Below are 19354 nucleotides of genomic sequence, written 5' to 3'. Positions count from 1 at the left end.
GTAGTCCCAGCTGAGCCATGCAGGATTCCTTGTCACAGATGTGTGAGCTAATAAGTGTGTGTTGGTTAAGTCTCTAATGTGCGGTAACTGTCAGCAATAGATCACTAGCACAGTGGTCCCATACCAGGCCCTGGCCCTGCCGTTCTATCTCCCTCCTTTTTCCTCCCAATTGCCTCCAGCCCCCAGCCCCTCATTTCTCACACCCTCTGCCTCCACTTTGGATGATGGCTGTGAAACTTAGGAAAGGACCTGCAAAGTAGAGCCAAACTGAAAAGTGTAATTCGAAAGAAGAAACAGCACCTGTTGAGACCACAGTTCTGAGCTTCCAAGGTAAGGAGACGTGCCAGGGTTCATGTCCCAGCATCAAGAAGGGTTCAAGAATCTGGAAAAGGCTGTGCGCAGATGACATAGAAATCCGGAGACTGATAAAGAGTCCGGAGACGAGTTATAATTTTGAAAGGCATTGGGGGTCAGAGGACCTTCAGCTAAAGGGACTGAAGAGTACCTCCTTGTCTAGGCCCCTTGCTTTTATTAACACAATTTGTCCTAAGGCAAGGTGGAGATAATACACTTCAAAAGGTAAGGTTTCAAAGGGTACAGAGGCATTGTCAGTTTGGGGAATAGCCTAAGGCTGTTCAGGTGTTTGGCCAGTAGGGGGCAATAACATGTAGATTAAGATGCCTTTTAGCTGTCTGGCAGCCACAATCAGTTTCCTATTCAGGTTTGGGGAAATGCCTTTAGCCATTCCCAACATGTGTGACTCAACCCTGTTGAGACCCCAAGTTTCATCAACCTTTTGATGAACCTCTTAAAATTATGGCATGCTGGAATTGGTCTACTGCAGAGACACTACAGGCAAGGCAGGCGGCTGCCCCTCCAGGCCCACTCCAAGTGCATGCAAGTGCACTGTCATCACCATGGATCTCTTAGGGAGACCTGCCCCTGATTTCCAGACCTCCTTTACTTTCACAAGCCTTCATCGGCTGCCATTGTAAAATCAGGATGAAGAGGGTATATAAACACTGATTCATCTTTCTGGTTTAGAAATCACATCCTAAAGAGAGCCTGTGCAATGCCCCCGCGATGGGCTAACATTCTCAGTGCTTATGGTCCTCAGGGGTCAGTGGGAGGTCTCATCAGACTCCATTCAGATTTCCTTTCTCTCTGTGTCAACACACAGGGTTGATCTCCTTGAGAGCAGGAACCCTGGGTGTGGTCCCCAGTGAGCGCCCATTTGTCCTGAGTCAGTGTAGCTTGTGCCATGGCGGGGTGCTGTACAAGGCTGCTAGGCCATCCTCACCAGAATGGTTCAGAGCACTGAGGAGGATTGATGGAAAAGGAGAAGCCAGGCTGTCTCCACAACCTTGTTCAGCCTTGGGGCGTGAGAAAGAATGGCTGCTGGGCTCTGGAGAGACAGAAGAGCCTCAGGAAAAAGCCCAGCTGAACCAGAGCCTAGGGTCTGAGGGCAGACAGACAGAGGCTCTGACCCCAGAGGAAATTTCGAAGCGGTGCCTGTGGAGGAGATGAATGTGGACCCCGGGCCCTGGGACATTCCCTGTCCCCTCTTCAGTGCTGTGGGCGGACAGAGGAGATGCTCAGAAAGCTGTTCAGTGTCCGTGGGGCAGGGTGGACTGTCTGTCCAGGTGCAGGTGTCAGTAAGGGTTCAAGAACAGCTCTCTGCTTGTTAAACCCTACAGCATTCTGCAACGTGGACTCCAGGGGGCGCTTAAGGCCAGGCTTTGTCCATGTGCTGGTGGGAGATGAAGTCAAACAAAATGTGGGTTTGCAGCCCTGACATCAAGGGTCCCTGCCCCAGTGCTGGTGGGTCAATTTCCCCAATAGTCCCATTGTCTTGGGCCTCAAGTACATCACATCCTTCGAGCAGATGGCTCCTGAGAGACTCATTCTTCCCAACCTATGACTAATAGTAGCACGACGCAGGCTCAGAAGAAACAGACTTGTTCAAGTCTCTGAAGGGTTGTCGAGTTAAATTTTATGGAATCTAAATTAAATTTATATTTGAGTATTTCATTACATTTTCTTTAATTAGACTGAATGTTACTGAATAGTATGAAAAAATACATAAAGTTAAACATATATATGATGAACACAAATATTTTAAAACTTCATATTAATGAGGGGAGAGAGCCCTCTCTGTTGTGGCAGCTGACACACGCTGTGGCCCAGGATCTAAGACCACAGGTTCCAAAGGAGCTGAGGTGCGTTGCTCACAAGCTGCAGGTGGGTCCACATCTGGAAGTTCAGTGACGGCTGTGCCTGGAGCCTGCTCTGGCTCTGGAGAGGGCAGCAGAGTAGGCGTTGCCGCTTTAGGTGTTTCTTCATCTTGCTCTGGAGCTGCTTCTGTAGATCCAGGAAGAGAACATGTTACCACCATGACTGCCTTTTGTGTGCCTTACAAGAAAGAAATGTCCCATCTCCATCCCTGAAGTCCCAGTTCAAGGCCCCACCCCAGGAAGCCCTCCAGACTGCAGGCCCTGGGCAATGACCTGAGTGGCTCTGTGCTCCTGCCTAAGCTCATCCTCTGGCGGCTCTTTTCTGTGTGGGCTAGCCTGATCCCCACTCACCCACACCACCCAATCCACATGCACAGCTCTCTGACTCCCTCCCTTTTTTCTAGCAGAAGCCCTCAGACCTCTGCCCTCTGGCAGAAATCTCACAAGGCATGAGATCCAGGGTGTTGCCAGCTTCTCCAACTCACAGTCCCCATACTCCCCTTAAGGCTCTGATCCAAAGCCCATTCACTTTTTCTGCTGGTCTAGAGATCCACTTTCTGCTTCACAGTACGTGTAGATCAGCGATACTTTGAGGAAGAAGTCATAGGGGCTGTACTGTGGATGCTACCTGGCTGTGCAGCCCAGTGTGACTGAAATCACTCCTGACTAGAAGGAAGCACTGGAGTGCAGTCCTGTGGTCAGGGCCTTTGCTGAATGAATGAGCCCAAACCAGCCCCATCTCAGAAGGCTGGCTGAGCCTGGGGTCCCCCTGCTCACCCCTGGGAATTCTGATCTGGCTTCACCCTGGACAGAGACCCCTAATGGAATCTCCAACGTCTTTATCAAAAGGGAAAATAGCTTAGCCTAAGTCCTGAGGAGAATCACAAATAAGGCACAAGTTTCTTTAAAAGAAGAGAAAATGGCCAATTGGAACAACCACAGCTCCACCAGCACACCTCTCCAGAGTCCAGGCTTCCAGCGGGCCTTTTCCTGGGAGGAACCCCCCTCCCGCCGCCCCAAGTCCCTACAATAACCCTATGAAGCTGGGCCTAGGCTCTCCCCATGTTCAGAGAAACAAACACTCAGGGACATGCAGGGATCTGGAGACTCACAGCAAGCAGGTGGCTGAGTGACCACTGTGCTGTGGAGGGGCAGGGTTCACCTGGTCCATGGTTGGTCCCACACACGTTGGTGAGTCCCAAAAGTTCTGTATTAACACAGAAGGGCGGGTGCAGACCAAGGTGGGGACGCTGCCCAGTAAGCTGGGCACCAAGTATTTGACCAGTTTTTCCATTAACTGTTCCTGGGAGGTCTGCACCTTACATGTCCATTTTTATTTTTAATTATTATTATTATTATTATTATTATTATTATTATTTGCCTTGTGAAGGTCAAGCTTATTTGGAAGCCTGAGTGAGTGGTGTTGGGGACAACATGGAGGCCCAGGGGTGAGCTGAGAGGCCTCCATGTTGGGCTTAGGATGCCCCTACTGGGAGCTCAGCACTGTGTCTGGGCACAGGGTGGATCCAGCTCCCTGGGAAGCAGAGTCCTGGCTGCAGGAAGGGCAGGTGGAGAAGGTGAGGGCAGTTCTCCCTGGGAGGGTCAGGGTCCAGAAAAACAGACTTGCTCAAAGCTTTGAGGGTTTTTAGGGTTAAATTTTATAGACTCTAAATTAAGTTTCTGTTTAGGAGTACTAAATATCATAAAAATATAATAAAATTATAAACATATGTAACAAGAATATTACACATTTAACACTGTGTCTAAATGGGGTTAGGAGGGTGCCCTCTCTGCTATCGCTGCTGACACGCGCTCTGGCCTGGGATCTAGCACCACAGGCCGCACAGATGCTGGGGTGAGTTGCTCAAATGCTGCAGGTGGTTCTTCTGCCTCTTGAAGTTCAGTGAAAGCTGGGCCTGGATCCGGCTCTGGCTCTGGAGAGGCCACTAGGGTGGCGTTGCCCTTGAGGGTTTTCCTGGTGTTCTTCTGGAGCTGGTTCTGTCGATGCAAGAAGAGGACATGTTACCACCCTCACTCCCTTTTGTGTGCCTTCCAAAGGCACACTCACCCACACCACCCCCGGAGGCCTCCTCCTCCTCCTGTCTCGGCCTCAGTGGGCTCAGGTGCTCCCGCTGAGGCACTGGGCCTTGTTTGGCAGGTAGGAGACTGCAAGTTGAGCTCTATGGAAGCCAACAGCATCATCAGTCTGGGAAATTCTGAAGGTGCTGGTCCAGCCAGATGCTCAGGATGCAGGAGATGGCCCTGGGGAGAGAGATAGGTGAGCAGCAGAATGTGAGGCCTGCCTTTCCCTTCCACACGGCCCTCCCACAGCACCACTCAGAGAGCCTGGGGTCCTATGCCTGCTGCTCCTGCCCATCCAGAAGCCAGACCTTCTCCTTGTCCACCTTCAGTCTGGCAGTCCTGGCAGAGATGGGCCTGGTCACCCAGGAATGGTTGGCATGAAGCCCTCCTACCTGACAGCTCGGGATCAATGAGGGAACCACCTGTCCCCTTCTTCAGGGGAACCTGACATGCTCTCGCAGTGTCCCTGTTCCCTCCCATTAGGACTGAGAGGCCTGGTGTCCACCCAGTTCATGTCACTCATTGGCACTGAGCAGGTGCTTCAGGAATACTGACCAGTGAGCAAACAAACAAACCCCAGGGCCTTCCTATCACCTCAAACTTTGGCTCCTGCACCTACATGCTGCCTCATTCACTAGCTGTCCTGTGTGGTTCTTTGCCTCCCACTGAAACTCAACTCCCACAGGGTGGGGTACCCCAAGCTGCCACTGCGGAGGTTCTACCAGATTAGGGAGCAAGGTCCCGGGATAGGGGTGCAGACTGGGCTAGAATTAGGAGTGGAAGGCTATGAATTGTCTGAGGGGCTGTCTGTCCACTGACCTTCCCACTCGCCCACACCACCCATATCCACTTGCACAGCTGTCTGACTCATGTCCTTTTTTCTAGGGAAGCCCTCCGACCTCTGCCTCTTGCAGAAATCCCACCATGAGTGGGATCCATGGTTTTGCCAACACCTTGAATTCACAGTCTCCATACTCCCCTCATGGATCGGATCCAAAACTGACTCACGTTTTCTGCTGAACAGAGGTTTACCATCCTCTTCACAATACGCGAAGATGCAGCCATAGGGAGAGGAGGCCAGGAGGACGTCACATCAGGTGTTCTGTGGACACTATGAGCCTGTGCAGCCTAGTGGGACTGAATCGCTCCCTCCCAGAAGGAAGCTCTGGAGTGCAGGCTTGGGGTCTGCTCTGAGCACTGGGTTATGGTCAGTGCCTAGAAACATTTCTGTACCAGGCAGGGCTTCTAATATACGTGCTGATTGAATGAGCCCAAACCAGCCCCACCTCAGATTGCTGGGTGAGCCTGGGCCCCACTGCTCACCCCTGGCATCTCTAATCTGGATTCACCTGGGACAGAGACCCCTAATAGTATCTCCAATCTCTTTGGAATATTAGAAAAGAGCTAAACCCAAGGCCCCAAAGAGAATCACAATTTGGCAGTGGCTTCTTCAACAGAAAGAGAAAATGACCAGTTGGTTCAATCACAGCCCCTGCAGCAGACTTCTCCACTGCCTAGGCTCCCAGAGAACACTTACCAGGGAGGAACCCAGCGAGTCCCTACAATAACCCTATGAGCCTGCTCCCTGCTTCTGGGAGGTTTCAGAGGAACAAACACTCAGAGAGTTGCAGTGACCTGAAGGCAAACAGCCAACAGGTGGCCTGGTGAGCATGTGCTCTGGAGGGGGCGGGGCTCACCTGGTAAATAATTGGTTCCACAGCTGCTGGGTGGTAACAAATGTTCTGTAGTAACAGGAACGAAGGTGGGTTCCCTCTTCAGGTAATCGACCACTTTGTCTAGCCAGTGTGCTAGGGCGATGCGCACCATACAGGTCTTTTCTCTTTCTGCCTGTGAGGCTGGAGTTCACTGGTAACCCTGAGTAGGTGGTGCTAGACCAGTTGGCTGTCGGGCAGCTGTTTCCCCAGGGCTGGGCTGACTGGACTCCAAGTTCTGCTCAGAATACTGCCATCAGAGGCTAGCCCTTGACCTCTGGCTGCCAACCTCTGAGTCTGGGCACAGGTTGGAGCTGTCTCCCAGGGAAGCAGAGTCCTGGCTTCCTGGAAGGGCAGGTCTTCAAGGCCAGAACCCTTCTCACTGAGAATGTTGGGCATCCGGAGGCCAAAACACATCTTCCATGATGCTCCAGCTCAACACTGCCCTCCTGAGTCCCACCTGCCACAGCCTTCTGGTTACTGAACAGAGCATTGAGGAGCTCCCAGGGAGGGGCAACCCCCTTAGGTTCCAGGCTGTGAGCACATTCTCTTTGCGTTCCCAGGGTCTGTGTCTGTAGGAAACTGTACTCTTCACAGAAAAGCAGCTGGGTCCTTCTGGTCTTGGCCAAGGCAGAGTGAAGGGCAGGGGAAGGGGCAGGGCTAGAAGGTGGGATTGTTGTGTCCGAAGATGCAGATGGGGACGTGCTTGACGTGGGAGGACCACTGGGCTGACAACTGGAAAAACGCCACGTCATTCCACTCGACGCCATCGATGACGACCGGCAGCATGCTCTGCTGGTGCTTGGCCCTGCAAACCAGGCGACCAATGCCCTGGATGCACTGGCTTTGGGACTCCACATTCTCGTCCGTGGTTTTCTTGGGCGCCTTCTTTTTTCTCTCCTTGGTGACCACAGCCATGGACAAGGCAGGTGTTGCTGTGCCCTCACCACTGCGGGGCAGCCTGCTGACCTGGACAGACTGGAAGAAGCACTTGAGTGTGTTTTTGGTGGTAGGCAGCTGTTTCTTCTCTGTGACTCTCTTCGTATCTATTGGCTGGGCTGCTGTCCAGTAATCCACCTGCAGCTCCATCATGTGTGCATGGACACTCTGACTGGTGGAGGACAGGCTCCCACTCATTGATGCGGGGGAGAGTGTGTTGGGTGAGGCCTTCCCGGTAGGGGACAGAAGCTCACCGGAGCATGAGGTGACTACATCATCTGAGCCTCCTGACATGGCTGCAGATGGTTCCACTCTTCCAACCTTCACTGCCCCCACAAAGGGGATGAGCTGTGTGGACTTTTCATTGGGGCGCTGCTGCTTAGACATGAGAATGGCCTCAGCAATGGGCAGCAGGTAGACACAGTTGGCCCCTGCAACGTACTCAGAGATTCTCGACACAACGTCCTGTGTGTCCTGCAAGGTGTTCTCAGACTCCAGGTTGTTGAACATGTCCCGCCAGTACAGGTCCTGGAAGAAGTTGTTGTAGCGGCAGTCCATGGAGCCCAGGTAGCTGGCCAAGGGGTGGGGACCCAGCGGGATGACCAGGAAGCGCATGTAGTCTAGCCATTGGGGTGGCTGCTGGGACAGCTGCCTCACGAAGACCCGCAGCACAGCGTTGAAGTAGGGCTGTGCCCCTGCCACCGCCATCTTCACAGGCGTCAGGGCCTGGGAATCGCAGTTGCAGTATCTCTGCATGTGTGAGACGATGATGCTGAAGGCCTCCTGGACGTCATCTGTGGAGCAAGTGCACACCACGGGCAGCGAGTGCCCCTGCAGGATGTCCGAAAGTAACTGGCCCTGCCAGGCGCAGGTGTTGACCAGGATGATGTTCTCGGGCATCTTGTCCTGGCAAATGAGGATGTTGTGGAGCTGGTCACGGATGGGCTTCCTGGGGATCTGCCACTGGCTCTGTGGGTATGGGCTCTCGTTGCCCATTCTGTGGACCCACTCATTCAGGGCTGTGCCGCAGCCCCGGTGGCCAGCCTGCTTCCTCTTGGACCTGCTGGAGGGCAGGACCAGAGACTTGGTGAAGCGCACTATGGATGGCAGCTTCTTGGTGAACCAATGCTGGGTGGAGGACCCTGCCTCCCGGTTGTCCTCCAGCTGTGCCAGCTGCTTCCCAGGGGAGCGAATTGTGTGGGCCACTGAGTCAGAGCTACTATCGCTTGACATGCTGTCAAAGTATCGCCTGAGTTTGGGCTTTGGGGTGCTGGGGACACTGATATCATCCTCCGTGTCTAGGCTACTGTCACTAGAGCTCAGCACAATATCATACCGACGGTGCAGAGCCTTCTCCACTTTGGGGACATGCCTCACAAGGGCCTGTTCTGAGGATATGACCTTCTCCGACACTTGGGCCCTGAGCATAGATGCCATGGCTTCCTGGTGGTAATTGTGTTGCCTGTTCATGCACCTCCTTCTTACTATGAGATTCCCTTGGTCCAAGTTATTCTCCTGGGACTGCCTGTGGACCGCATTGTGACTGGCCGGCTGCTCAAAGAAGCAGCTCTCAGATGTGCTGGCGAGGTGGTTATGCGAGGTTTGGGCCTTAGTGCTGGCCGGCATGGCAGTGGCCTCCTGATCGCTAGGCTGGCGGGACAGGGAGGCCATTCGAATCTTAGTGGTGGGTGTGCTGTAGGCCACAAGTTGGGAGTCACTGTGGCTTGTCTGCTTGCCTCCCGGGGCCCTCGCGTTCTCAGGCGGGTGGGCCAGACTCAGAGGCTCCTTTTGGATCCTGGTGCTGTGGAGGCCCCGCATCTCCATCGGCAAGCTGGAGTCTGACAGGCCTTCCATGTATGGCCTGAGCTCGGGACTGGGGCTGCTGAGGACACTGTGATTGTCCTTCATGCCTGGGCCGTTAGACAGCCCTTCAAAGTATGGCCGAAGCTTAGGTATGGTGGTGCTGAGGACGCTGCCATCGTCCTCAGTGTCTGTGCCACTGTCACTGGGGTTCGGCAGCATGTCATACAGGAGGTCCAGGTCCTCCTCCACCTCCGGGACCTGCTCCCCATGGTCCTGCTCAGGGTCCAGGACCTCCTCCGAACCTTGGACTGTGCGCAGCCATAACAGGACTTTCTGCTGGTAGTTCTGTTGCGTGGTCAGGGTGCTCCTTGTGAATATGAGAGGCCCCTCATCACAGTCACCCTCCTCCTGGTCAGCGGTGTGGTAGCTGGCCTCCCGCTGCGAGAAGAAGCTCTCACACATGCACTCAGAGTAGTTGTCCGAGGACTCAGCCTCGGGACTGGCTTGCCTGGCGCTGTCCTCCTGGTCGATGGGCGGCATGGACAGAGAGATCTGGATGTTGTCCACCTTGCTGGTGGGTGTGCTGTGGGCCACTAATCCATTGTCCATCTCACTTGGCTGCTTGCCTCCCAGGGCCCACGAATTCTCGTGCATGTGGGGCAGACTCAGAGGCTCTGTTTGGGTCCTGTCACTGTGGCTGCCCCACATCTCCGTCTGCAAACTGGAGTCTGACAGGCCATCCCAGTATGGCCTGAGCTTGGGCCTGGGGGTGCTGAGGACGCTCTCATCATCCTCCAGGTATGGGTCACTTTTCCTGCGTTTCCCCATCATGTCAGACCGAAGGAGCCTCTCTGACACTTTGGACCTGTGAAACAGCGCCAGGACTTTCAGCTTCAGGTTTCCTCCTATGGACGGCCGCTGCTTCTTTGGTTCCCCCTTCTCCAAGGCATCCTTGTGCAGGTCCTGTCTGTGCTTTCCCCTGCCGCTGGCCTGCAGCTCATCCTGCCCCTCGTAGTTCCCTGCCGACTTGGCCTTAGGGCTGACCTGCATGGCACTGTCCTCGTGTTCGATGGGCTCACTGCACAGGGAGGAGATCCAGATCTCGGCCACCGCAGTGGAGGATTCCTTGATGCTGGGAAAGAGGCTCACCATCTGGCCACACCTGGGGTTTCGCTGCATGACGTCAGCCATGTGGATGGCGCCAGAGGCCAGTGTCTTGTAGCCCAGGACGTTTCTGTTCTTAGAGCACTTCCTCTGCTCCAGCATGATCAGGAGCTTGTTACCTTCTCCCTTGAGGAAGTGGTTGTACTGCAGGGAGAAGGTGAGCGCCAGGTTGGTGTGCACTGGTCTACTGCGGGGCAGCACAATCTCTTGGGACCTCAGGATGCCCTTGGAGTCCCGCATCCTCACGGAAATTACCACGGAGTTGAGGTCCTTGGCCAGCTTCTTGAAGATCACTAGCTTCGTTACAGTGAGACTACACCACCTGGGCACGCAGCTGGGGCTGGAGCAGTCCACCTCCCAGGTGGCGAACAGGTTCTGGGGGACCAGTGTTTTGAGCACCGTGGACGTGCTGGCCAGGCCCACAGTTCGTGAGGAAGCTGCAGCTGCTGGCACCCTACCGGACCTTTTCCTACTCAGGGTTGCTGGTTTTTTCTCCTGTGGTGGGACAGAGGAGGGACATGATTGGTGGCAGGAAGTGGGGAATGAGTGATCAAAGGAGAGTGTGGACACACAAAAAGCGGACACTCGCTAATCTGTGATTAGGTCAGGGAAGGCCTGGGTGATGGTGTTTTAACCTCAGAGACCTAAAGTTATCACAAAGATGCTTTGAAATTAAAACGTTTTAACTAAAAGCTGTTTACGGTGGGTCGCTGGGTCCTAGGTTGGAATCTTCTGCAAAAAGGTCATTATTTACCTTAACTGAGACTGTCTACTGTCTTTTGGAATCTACAAGAACATAGCTTTGGAACGTCAAAGGAATTTTCCTTTTTTTTGGATACTCTGTGCTCTGTGGAGACCACAAATCCCCTCATTGTTATGGAGTTCATTGTTGGCTGTTCTGTCCTATATCCCCCTATGGGAAAGAAATATGTGTCTGTCATTTCACTTTTCATCCAATCTATCACCAATGGATTTCATGCAACTCACATACATCGCCACTTCTGACCGTAATATCTAAAATAAGGTGACAAGTGCCATTCTCCAGAGCATTATTTCAATCCATTGAGGTTTTGATTCAAGGCAAATGACCATTTGGCTCAGATAAAATCTCAACAATTGTTCACAGTTTTGAATGCTTCTGACATGGACATTTACTTGGCACAATACAGCAGGATCCCAGAAAATCTCACCCAGCACCACCCTGCAGACCTACACCCGGTGCTGGCATCCAGCAAAGGGTCCATTGACGCACCAGTTCCCTGCCTGCCGGTGAACCTGTGACACTTGTCTGTTGGATTCAGGACCTTCCCTTGCTTGTGTTGCTGACTTTATTGGAGCCTTATTTTGTAATACTCTTGGCGGAACAAAAGTTAACAGTTCATAGATCCCAGGCTATGGAGAGACAGGAGGGAAAATGGGACTGGTTTTCCCCCCTGGCTTTTCTATAGGATTTGCCTTTTGAGAGTCTGGGCAAACACCTTAGCTGTTTAAGTGAGAGCTGATCTTGTTCAGCTCAGAAGATACAGGGGCACATCCTCCTTCCTGCATGAATCTCAGATGTTCTTAGACAACTGAGGATCTTTGCGGATGTGTCAGAGGTCATTCCTCATGACATGCAGGAGCCCCATAAGGAAATTCCCACACAACTGCAATTAAACTAACTGGCTCTTCAGGGGGAGCACTAATGAGGTTTAGTCCACCTCTGCTGGTAGCCCTTCTGGTTGTTGTAGTCAGCAAGGAGAGAAACTGAGGCACAAAGAAGGTTGAATGAGACTCTAGGGGAGTGAGCAACTTGCAGCTCAACCCATAAAGCAACAAACTTTAACCCACTACATAACACTCCTAGAAACTGTGCTGAGACTCTGAAGATAGCAAACAATAAAAACAACAGCAACAAGCACACCTATAATTAACATGGGAAGTTGTGCCTCCATGGCTGGGAACTCCCAGGCCCCAGCCCTCATTAATATTCCTGATAGGAAGCCTTGACTTGCAAGTGCTTTACAGAAGTGTAAATGTAGGAAGATTTAACAACAAAATATCAACTGAGAAATGGCCAATATACAGTTTTCTTTGGGTGCCTAAATTAATTTTTCACAGGCAAAATAAAACAAAAGAAACAAATAACTATAACAATCGCGGCCTGAAAATTGAACTGATTGAGTGCATAGGATGCACATCTTGATTTGGAAATTAGAAACTTCTCAGGAGAAGCACAGGCAAATTCTCTTTAAAAGATAAATGAACAAGAAATTTCAGAGATTATCTGCCAACTCTCCTGAAGCTAATACATGCTAACACCCCATCCTCCCCCTTCTATAGCACGTCCCCTATATCTTTTGCTCTCTGAGCTTCCTTGTCCAGATGTGTTCCTTCCCTTCCCTTCTTTCTTCCCATTCTGTCCCCTCCACTGCCCCTCCCTACTGACTTAAATGAAAATGAGATGAGGAATTCTGCCAACTCCCTTTGGAGAAAAGCTGCTCTCAGCCAGAGAGGAATCAGCAATCATCCTCCATTTTCTCTATGGCCCTGATTGGTTCACAGAGAAATTTAACTGATGGAACATGTAATCCTGGCTATTTTAACCTATTGCAATTAATATACTCCTGGTTTCTGCGAGCAAAAGCAAGAGAAGTACTAAATAAGGTTTATAGAAAACTCCTATAGAGAAGCCTCCACACTTTAGGGATATAGGAAACTGAAACAAGATTTAGAAAAAGGATACAAACAGAAACATGCCTAGGGCTGCTCCAAGCTTGTTTTTCCTTCCCACTGATACTTTGGGAGAATTTTAAATGATCATTAAAAGGGAATCCATTGCCCTAGCCAGTTTGGCTAAGGAGATAGAGTGTTGCCTGCAGACTGAAGGGTCCCAGGTTTGATTCTGGTCAAGAGCACATGCCCAGGTTGCAGGCTTGATCCCCATTAGGGGGCGTGCAGAAGGCAGCCAATTGGAGATTCTCTCTCATCATTGATGTTTCTATCTCTCTCTCCCTTTCCCTTCCTCTCTGAAATCAATAAAAAATCTATTTTAAAAAAGGGGGAGGGGGAGAAGCCACTAAGTACCCTGTATATATTGAGGCTATTTTATTTCTTTTTAACCACAACCAATTAATTGCTTTCACCATCGGAATAAAGCTTTCCTACAAATGTCTGTTTTTTAATCAAAACCTGTTTCCTTCCAACTAGGGAATGTTATGAGAATATATATGGTTTGCTTATCAAATCTTCCCCAATTCCCCTGTTTAGTGAGTGTTTTTTTTTTTTTACTGTTTAATGAAATCAGTGATGCTGACATATGCTTTCTCCAGAATAGTAACATATATACTTAGAATAAATGAACCAGATACTGAACCAAAAGGGAAAGTAATGATTTTAAAGGAACCTTCGAGGGGGAAACTAAGCTTGAGACTGACCGAATGTTTGCTAATCATCTCTTCTTCAGTATTATCTTCCACAAGACCCTGAGAGATGGCTGAACAGGGTACCCACCCTACTCAGAATGGCCCCAAACAGCCCAGAGACATGCAGACATGCCTCTAACACTAGGCTTGCTCATATGTCTGCCTAAAGATGGGGGACCAGCCCACAGTGAAGTGAGAATTCTCTTTTGGGGTACATATTCACCAAATGGGAGTAACTTGACCCTGAGTGCCTCAAACAAGAAGCCAATCTTCTTTTGTTACACCAATTACCTGGTTGCAATATAAAGTGGGTAATAGAGAGGCTTTGGCACCATTAACTTTAAGACTCTCTTGTACCTGGGACCTGTGTTGCCATTCCCAGGGGAGACAGACGGCGGTTTCATATACCTAAAAGTCTTTATACCTCTCAGAGTTGTGAGCTTTCTGGAAACTAGAAAAATATTCCCAAATACAAAGAAACCATCCAAAAATGGGTGAATGAATTTGTCAATCCCTTGCTAACATTTGTGGGGGCGGGCAACATTGGTCCTGAGGTATTGAAAATGACTATCCTTGTTTTACAAGTGAAGTTTTCAAGGTGCCATAGGTTTTGCTCCAGAAACAATTCAAAGCCCACAAAGTCCTTCTCCCTTCCCCAAACCTCCCCTATTCATTTTGGAGTCTTACAGATAATTGGCTTCATGCAACCAAAGTCCCAGAACCCTTGAAGTGAAAATACCTGAGTTCACCAAGACGTCTTGTCTAGGCCATTTTTAAAAATACAGATCTCTGGAAGATATGACTTATCCCAATAGAAAAAACAATACCTTACCCACCTACACAAATCTCTTTAGCTTTTTCCACTATATATTTCTAACTTAGTAAGTTTTAATGAAAGCTATTAAATGTCTACACGTTTTGAAATAACGTGAATACTGACACACTGATTGCTAGACAAGTCTGAAGTTCACTGCTTTTGGGGTTTTTTTAATTGCAGAAGGTCTGTAAAATGGATTTGGAGCTGTTGATGTAATGTTTTTTGCTTTGCTGAAGGTGTGTTTTTTGAAAGTAAGAGTTTGATTAAAATATGTTCATCAACGTCAATCTAAGGAATGCGGTTTGTACACTTGTGTGCTTATGATTGGAAATTAATGCTCCTAACAGTTAAAAGTTCCAGTTAAGTTAGAAGAAATTATACAGTTATGACAATAGAAGGCTTGAGGTATGGAAAGTCATATTTGAGGGAAAAGGTCACATGTAAGTTTCTCTAAGGATAGTTATTTCTGAATGGGTAAGAAGGTTTGTAAAAGGTGAGGAAAGGTTTGTAAAAGGGGGTATAGGCTATACAATTTTGTGAAAGTTTTATATAAAAATATTCTTTTATTTCTCTACCAAAAATATAATTCAAATTGTGTGTATAGTTTTTGTGTGATATGTGTTCATCTGTGTGTTATGTGTGGTGAATTGTCAGCCTCCATATGACATTACTAGGATATAATCTTTTATTGGCCTACAAAGATTAAATGCTTATGTAAATTAAGGAGAATTCTGTAGTCTGGACAAAATACTTAATATTACAACTGCTTGCAAGTATGATTAATATCTTTTAGAGTTAGTTACCCTAAGTCTGTGTTTGCTTTACGTAGATTTACAAAAAGTCCATGGTATAATCTTTTGCACAAGTATATTTGCAACCTTCCCAAAGTTTCTATTGTAAGAGACTTTTAAAACAGGAGATGACGTTGAGTCAATTCCAATGGGCACTGGAGTACCTCAAGGATTTATTCTCTCTCCTTATTAGAGAAACGTTTTTGACTAATTTAGGACTACTTAATATGCTTGAAATTACCTGAGAAGCTTTAAAAAATTAAAAATATAAATAACTGTGCTATTTGTGTACCTATATTTTTATTAAAATGGTTGTTCTAAAGATTTCAACCTGCCCTAGGAAGGAATGTACAAAGATTCAAGAAAATTTCAAATAGGAAACACTCTGTTGTAAAAGTGGTCTTGGTGTCAGCGACACCAGGCCAGCCAAGAGGATGGTTCCCTGTGAGGGTGTCTGGCAGTTCGACTCCGGGTATTTGTGGCACAAACATTGGAAGTTGATGAATTATATCCAATTCTCAATACAAGAAGCCATGGACAATGTTTTAAAATCTTACATGCTTTCTGTTCCTTTTATATTGAAATTATGTATTGAATCCAAATATATACATATACTTATATATTTTCATATCGTTCTCTGTAATTTTACAGTAATTGTTGTTATCCAAAAATTATTGCCTTGAAATGTTATATTTTACCAAAAAGGCAGTTTTTCATCAATTGCATTGCAATCAAAACTATAACCATACCACTTTGTTTTGTCGTTCATAGATATTGTTTTACTTTACTGCATTTTCAAATATGTTACATCTTTAGAAAAATTCATGAAAAGGACTCTTGACTTACTCTATTTTTTTATTCTTTTCATATATTTTATTGATGAGAGAGAAACATCGATCAGCTGCCTCTGGCACAATCCCTACTGGAAATGTGCCTGCAACCAATGTATATGCCCTTGAACTGAATTGAACCTGGGACCCTTGAATCCTCAGGTCTAAGCTCCACCCACTGAGCCAAACTGGTCAGGGCTTGACTTACTCTAAGTAACAGGTTTCTACGCAGGTCACATCTCTGAACTGAATGCAGAAGTATAGATCTCTAAGGAATGAGTGAATTCACGAAAATACTAGCAAATAACCAGGATAAACAACAAAATGGGTAGGGAACTAAATGAAGAGAAGATGCTTATTATTGTTATGACTCTGTTTAAAGTACTGCTGATTTTTAAATCATTTTGTTTTTCAAATATAAGGAAAACTGAAAAGCAGAAATTCTACATTACTATCCATGACTCACTAGGAAGGTTAGAGGCAATGATACATTAGTGACATTCATTTCACAGTAATCCCAAGAGACAAAGACTTCAAGGACCAAAACCTACAACCTGGAGATTTTGTTTATTGAAACACATTAATTAAAGACTCTCTCCAATGTGTTAAAAAGGATGTTACCTTATGAGAGGCCTAACCATAAATGGATCTCTGTCACTGACACTGCCCTCCATCCACCAAGGAGACTGAAGACTTGTCAAGGATGAGAAACCACTGGCCGTGGGGGCTGACAGCTTTCCCAAGAAGACAACAAGGCCTGGATGCTGACAGATTACTGCTGCTCAAACCTTCTTCTTCTATCTCCTAACTGTTATTGATTATATGTACACCAACTGATTTTTATATTTTTATTACACACCTTATTACTTATGAGTAGTTGAATTTCGATATCTGCTAAGTTTTCCCACCTACTAGACAAGTACATTCTAATGATCAGTATGGAAAGGAAACAGTAGAGAGTCTTAATTCTTCAGGTAAAACATAGCATAAGTACAAGGAACAGTGGATGAAGAAGAAAACATATAATTAGCTTAATAAGCAATTATGAAAATACATGCAAAGGGTTTTTGGTTGGCTGGGATGCTTATTTTCCTTAGTCACTTTCTTGTCGAGTAGTAGACATTTTCTATTCCTAAGCAGTGTTCCTGCTTTAATGTTTTTGCTTTTGTTCCTGGTATGTAAATGTTATACTAGATACAAAATACCAAAACTTAAGACAAGCAGCAAACGGACTCTGCTCATGTTAGCTCAAAATATAAAATTGATACAGAATATTTTTTAACAAGAACACATAGGATCTCATGCCTCCCATGCACCTGCCTTTTTATTTTGATTAATAATAAAAATTCCACTTTGAATGCCATTTAAGGTTATAGTCTTACCTTATCCCGAATGGTCCATTGTTCAGGAAGACATAACACTAACACTCATCATCAATGCATAATTTGTATCGATTTCTGAATAAAAGGAGGGTGTGTGAATGAAAAAGGGGCCCCATGCTGACCAGACTAGCTCAGGGAAGTCCTGCAAGGCAGCCTTGCAAACTCAGAGACCTTAAGTAACTACAAAGGATGGTCTGAAATTAAAACACTAACAGGAGCTCATGATGGGTCATCAGATCCTTGTCTGGCATCTTCCCTGACAAAGACCAATCTTTACCTTAACTGAGTGTGTGTACTGCCTTTTTGCCTCTATGATAACATATCATTGGATTTTCCTTATTTTGGACACCTCATGCTCAGGCACTGTTCTGTGCTCTGCGGAGATCAGAGATCCCTTCGTTGCTATTGAGTTCATTGTTGACTTGAAACTATCCTACATCCACCATTGTAAAAGAAATATGTGCCTATCATTTTACCCTTTTTCCAATCACAGAAGTGTCTCCAATTTGCTTTCTCCTGTCTCCCTAATCTATCACCCATGGATTTCAAGCAACCCACATAAGTCTGCACTTTTGCTTGTATTGTATAAAATGAGGTGCAAAATTGTCATTCTCAGGAGCATTTTCTCATCCCATTGAGATTTTTCTCACTCACAATTGTTGACATTTTGGATCAAATAAACACACACACATTTTTCAGAGCTCTGAAAGTTTTTCACATTAATAAGAGACAAGGTTCTTGGCAGGAAAAGTAGAATTGCAGGTGAGGAATATGAAGCACATTAGTATCTTAGGTCATTCTCTTCGCAGAGGACAAACAGCACATGCTTGTATTAACAGTGTCACCCGTGCGATTTCTGACAGAACACCCCAATGTGTGATGAGCACACAGAGGCTTTTCCTGGGGGGGGAGGATTTGGATGTCAGGACATGTGGCATGTTTAGTGTGGCACCGTCGTCATGGCAATGGAAGGTTTTAAGTCCAGGTCCCACAGAAAAAAGACGTGGATCTCTGTGATAAGCAGTCGCGGTCCCCATACAATGTGCAGCCCTGGGAGGCCCCAGCTCCTGACATGGAGGAGACGAGGACCCAGATTCCTTTGGGAACTGGACACTAGGAGGGATCTCAGGGGAGTAGCAGGGTGCCTTCTGGAACCTGAGTCCTGCTGACTCCCTGGGGTCCTGGAGTTTGGGTCAGTTGGGCACCTACACTCACCCTGCGGCGGTGCTTCAGGCTGGAGGATATCTCAGGTGTCTGTGCCGCCTGCAAGGGCGTGGAATTGAAGACCCCATCTGTCGGCTCCGGTCCGCTCTCCTGTGCAGAGCTCTATCAAGACAGTTTCCAGTCACCAGAGGAAAACCTCAGAGCCCTGTTTTGCTGCTTCTCTAAAACTTGTGACTCTCCACTCCAGACACACAGAATGTGATCTGCTGAGACCTCTACTGGCAAGGAAAAGGCATGACAGCCTGAGGGCCTAGGACTCCCATTGGCATAGATAAGGGACCCCTCTAGAGCCCCATCTCCAACTGCCTGCCTTACCCTGGGGTGTGATCACAGCAGGACCTCGAGGTTATCCACTGCTCCAAACACTCCCGCGGTTCTCCCTGCAGGACCCCCTATCCACCACATGAAGAGGGGGGATGTGGGCTGCACAGGGATGGCCCACAGAGGAGTCTGGCCTGGCGTGAATGGGTCTGACCCAGGCCACCTTCACTTACCTGAGGGGATCTTCTTGAAAACGGCCAGAGATGTCGGGCACGAGTGGTGAACCGTCTACAGAGTCTGGAACAACGCTCCCTGCAGGGTCTCCGGGAACCAGAGCCCCCACAACTGGGAACACAACAAGAGAACATGTTGAACTGTCAACTGTCTCTTGCCAAGTGAGTGGCAGTTGGGCAGTTGCTAGAAAGTGGGTGCCTGGTTACGGGGGTTCCAAGTTCTATTAGGAAGTGACCTCACTTCCTGGAATTGCCTCCCTGACTCCCCTCACCTAATAACAGCTATAGATAGTCCTGTGGGCTGCTGACTGCTCACCTACCTTCTCCATGGAATACCAACATTGTACACAGTGACACGAACACACCCTCTCCACAAGGTTTAGCTGCAGCCAGGGTACTAGGTTTGAAGAGACAGACCAGGGCTCAGAATCAACCCCTCATTCTTACCTCTTCTTGATCCTGGATAAGTCATTGTGCC

At 48.1% G+C, this 19354-nt stretch overlaps 1 protein-coding gene and 1 pseudogene across 2 annotated transcripts in view; one reads left to right on the top strand and one right to left on the bottom strand.

Moving 5' to 3' along the window:
* The window catches only part of LOC308532622 (phosphofurin acidic cluster sorting protein 2-like), a 305811-nt pseudogene that overhangs the window by 129972 nt on the left and 156485 nt on the right, over positions 1–19354 (top strand). The window lies entirely within an intron of this gene.
* LOC308532557 (phosphofurin acidic cluster sorting protein 2-like) lies at positions 6689–19218 on the bottom strand (the record flags this gene model as incomplete). The annotated part of the gene is made up of 5 exons (XM_081110088.1): positions 6689–8027; positions 8142–10429; positions 18374–18482; positions 18877–18988; positions 19197–19218. 5 exons carry the CDS (start codon positions 19216–19218, stop codon positions 6689–6691), a joined length of 3870 nt encoding a protein of 1289 aa, XP_080966214.1.

Source organism: Myotis nattereri, assembly GCF_964212035.1.
Source record: "Myotis nattereri genome assembly, chromosome: 16".
NCBI lineage: Eukaryota > Metazoa > Chordata > Mammalia > Chiroptera > Vespertilionidae > Myotis > Myotis nattereri.
The sequence above is the reverse complement of the archived record's forward strand: the minus strand, read 5'-3'. Positions and strand labels throughout refer to the sequence as shown.